This window comes from Hippocampus comes, unplaced genomic scaffold (assembly GCF_001891065.2).
Source record: "Hippocampus comes isolate QL1 unplaced genomic scaffold, H_comes_QL1_v1.1 scaffold81, whole genome shotgun sequence".
Classification (NCBI taxonomy): Eukaryota; Metazoa; Chordata; class Actinopteri; order Syngnathiformes; family Syngnathidae; genus Hippocampus; species Hippocampus comes.
In genome coordinates this window covers 98910-101824 of record NW_017806179.1, presented here as the reverse complement: position 1 = coordinate 101824, position 2915 = coordinate 98910, and the positions used below count along the sequence as shown (strand labels likewise).

General features: G+C 64.3%; 2 protein-coding genes across 2 annotated transcripts in view; one reads left to right on the top strand and one right to left on the bottom strand.

The window, feature by feature from the left end:
- Positions 1-771, bottom strand: part of ovch1 (ovochymase 1) — a 5534-nt gene extending 4763 nt beyond the window's left edge. The window contains exons 1-3 of the mRNA XM_019897713.1: positions 518-771; positions 380-451; positions 1-88 (exon numbers count right to left, since the gene is read on the bottom strand). Of these exons, the coding sequence (XP_019753272.1) occupies positions 1-88; positions 380-451; positions 518-764 (407 nt within the window). The 5' untranslated portion in view covers positions 765-771. The remainder of the gene's footprint in view (positions 89-379; positions 452-517) is intronic.
- A 1502-nt stretch (positions 772-2273) lies between these two features.
- LOC109532569 (UPF0606 protein KIAA1549) overlaps positions 2274-2915 on the top strand; it is a gene marked incomplete at its 5' end in the record, with an annotated part of 7069 nt that continues 6427 nt past the window's right edge. The window contains 1 exon segment of the mRNA XM_019897450.1: positions 2274-2913. Within this exon segment, the coding sequence (XP_019753009.1) occupies positions 2274-2913 (640 nt within the window).

The window sequence follows — 2915 nt, the reverse complement described above, 5'->3', positions numbered from 1 at the left end:
GGCCACGAGTGCGCCCACGCCTCCTGACCGCCGATGATGCGCGTCGCCGCTTTCTGATGCGCCACAAACGAGCGCACCCCCGCCAGTTCTGAGGACACGCGCGGCCCAAAGTCAGGAAGGAAGCTCTTGTACTTTGGAGCCGAATGATAGCGCCTCGTGTGGCGGTACCTTGACTTACGAGTTTAGCCCCCCCCCATTCCAATTCTATTCATCTGTTGACTTTGGTCCATTTCCTTTCACAGCGTCACATCTGAGGCCCCCACCCACGCAACTCGCAGTTGGTCCAGCGAACCCGAAAAGCGGCGAATCCAGCCGGCCCCCGCCGGTGAGCGGGAAAACCGGTAAGTCAAAGTGCCGCGAGAGGCGTCCGAAGCGGTACCGTAGCGTCCCGCGAAATTCCCCGAGTGGCGCTGGTCTCGGGGTGCTCCTCGGGTCACGTTTCCCGCGTCCGCTGTCAACGACAGGAAGAAAGCGCGCACTCAGAGCGGACGCACTTTGACGACAAACCGTTTCTCACCGGAACCGACGCCCAGTCCGGCCAGCAGAACGAGCGCGAGCAGCAGCGGCGGCGGCGGCATGGTGAAGGTCAAACGTGCGGTGCGTCGCGCCCACTTAACGGAGACCATCCGAACGGCTGCGCGTCCGACCGCGCCGAGCCGACTTAAATGGGCGGAGGGCGCTGTGACGTCATCCTCCCATCGCCAGCAAAAGGCCGCCCCGGCGCGGTGACGGCGACGCGCCGAGCGGGAGCGTCCGACGCGCATGACGCGGGATTGTCCCACGCGCGCGACGGCTCCGTGAACGCACCTCGCTCGCCTCGGTCGCGTTCGAGCGGGCTGGAGAGCGACTGCGGACGAAGCGCCCCTTTTTTCGCCACCTTGCGTTGTTCCTCCTCCTCCTCGTCGTCCGGGCGGGAGAGGCGTGTCGCTCTCCGCCGGGAAGGTCGCGCACGACGGCGCGTCGATCCGAAGCGGGCTCGCTTCGGCTCCTTTCGGGCCTCGCCACCTTTCGGCAGCGAACGTCGGCGGCGGCCGGTGACGTCACGCCGAATGGACCCCGATCGGATCGGAACCGGAGCCGAGGAAAAGCGGTCGGCGTCGCCAGCGCGATGGAAGATTCGACGTGAGACAGGCCGCCGGTACCGGTACGTGCAGTTCACCGAGTGAGCGCGCGGACTCGCCGATTGACGGATTGATCGATGGAATTGAATTGAAGCTCCGCGCGCGACACGATTGGCGTCCTGAAAGCGACGAGATGTGGATTATGCCACGCCGATGGAATCGGAGCACGCGCACAATCGAATGACAGGCCGCCCCACAAGTGTGCTTCATATTGTGGCAATCCAGGGAAGCCTGCGGCGGCGGCGGCAGCATTGGGACGGAGGACGACCAGCAACCCACTGCACCAACGTGGGAATCTCCGAATTTGCAGTTTGCCATGAAAGCCGCAAGCTGAAGGCACACGGACAAACCTGAAAGCTCTCCACGCCCAACAATTGCTCTCCTTTTCAGGTATGGAGTCTTGAGCGATGTGCAACGCGTTCCAATCCGCGAGTCTCCCGTTTGCCACGTTTAAATGCAAGCGTGCGATGCAAACCAAAACATGAAGTAGGCCGCCACCAACATTTAGTCTGAATAGTATTTGTGATTCCAGCGTTTGACAGAGTCAAAACGATTCATCAGCCGTCTGCTGAAAAATCAATCGACGAGCTTCCATTTTTGCTCCTCAACGCTAACCATCAAGATTTGAATTGACGGGCAGAGCGCTTGCCGGCTTTGCAACGCTTTGTCCTTTTGTGTTTGTTTCACTTTGCAATGGAGACGAAAATTGTCCCAAAGCCGCTCAATTGGATTGAATCCGTTGATTGATTTTTGTGTGTGTGTGTGGGGGGGGCGGGGAGATGAGTGTGTCGTTTTGGGAGGAAAGCTGACGTGGAAGCGGCCCCGGAAGCAACCCGCAGGCCAGCGTCCGTGGATGAGCGCCGCTCTCCGGAGCTCACGGAGACGCACGCGCGGGCGCTACGTGAGCGAGTGCTTTTGCGCTTCAGGTCCCGCCGACTGGCGAGCGGGATGGAGCCCCAAACCTCCGAGCGCGGCTTCGCCGTCTTCTTGCTGAGCAACGCCATGCTGCTTTCCGTGACGGCGCCCGTCGCAGGTACGCCGCGGCTCCGCTTCGTCCCGGGAGCAAATTGCCACGCGCAAAATCTTTTAGCTCGGCCGCCGCCAGCCGTTGGCAGCGTGAAACGTTGGCGCCGGGCGCCAAATACGTTGCGTCACGACCGCGAGACCGAACCGCCGGCTAACGTGAAGTCTTCTCGCGGCGGGCGCCGCGCCGGCGGCGGCGGTCCGGCGCAGGATTCCGGCGCTCAAGGCATCCACCTGCTCCTCCGACCGCCGGCCCTCCTTTCCCCCAGCCTGACCCCGCCGCTGGCCACCCGCAAGGGGGCCACCCCGGCCCCCTTGTCGCCGTGGGAGCGGAGCGAGTCCCTGGAGGAGGCCTGGGCTTCGGGGGATTACCTGGAGACACTGTCCTTCGTGCTGCCCGACGGCGAGGACCTCGCCCTGGCCACGCCTCTTCCCAGCCACCCCTACGACGACGACGGCGACGGCGCCTTACACCGGCACCCCACCCCGCCGCTCCACTCGCGCGTCCTCTTTTCGCCCTCGTCAAGCGCCCGCGGCGGACCGCCCCCGCCCACCCGCCACGCCCGCCCGGACGTCTTCCCCGCCTGGGACGACGACTACGACCCCGAGGACCTGACGCCGCTGCGGCCGACGGAGCTTCTGCTGCCCGACATGAACAGTTTGGAATACTACAGCAACCTTCTGGCGAAGGAGCGGGCGAGGGAGGATGCCCCCGGCCCCCCGGGCGAGCGGGAGGCCCGCGTCCCCCGACCCTCCGTCCCGCCCGCGTCA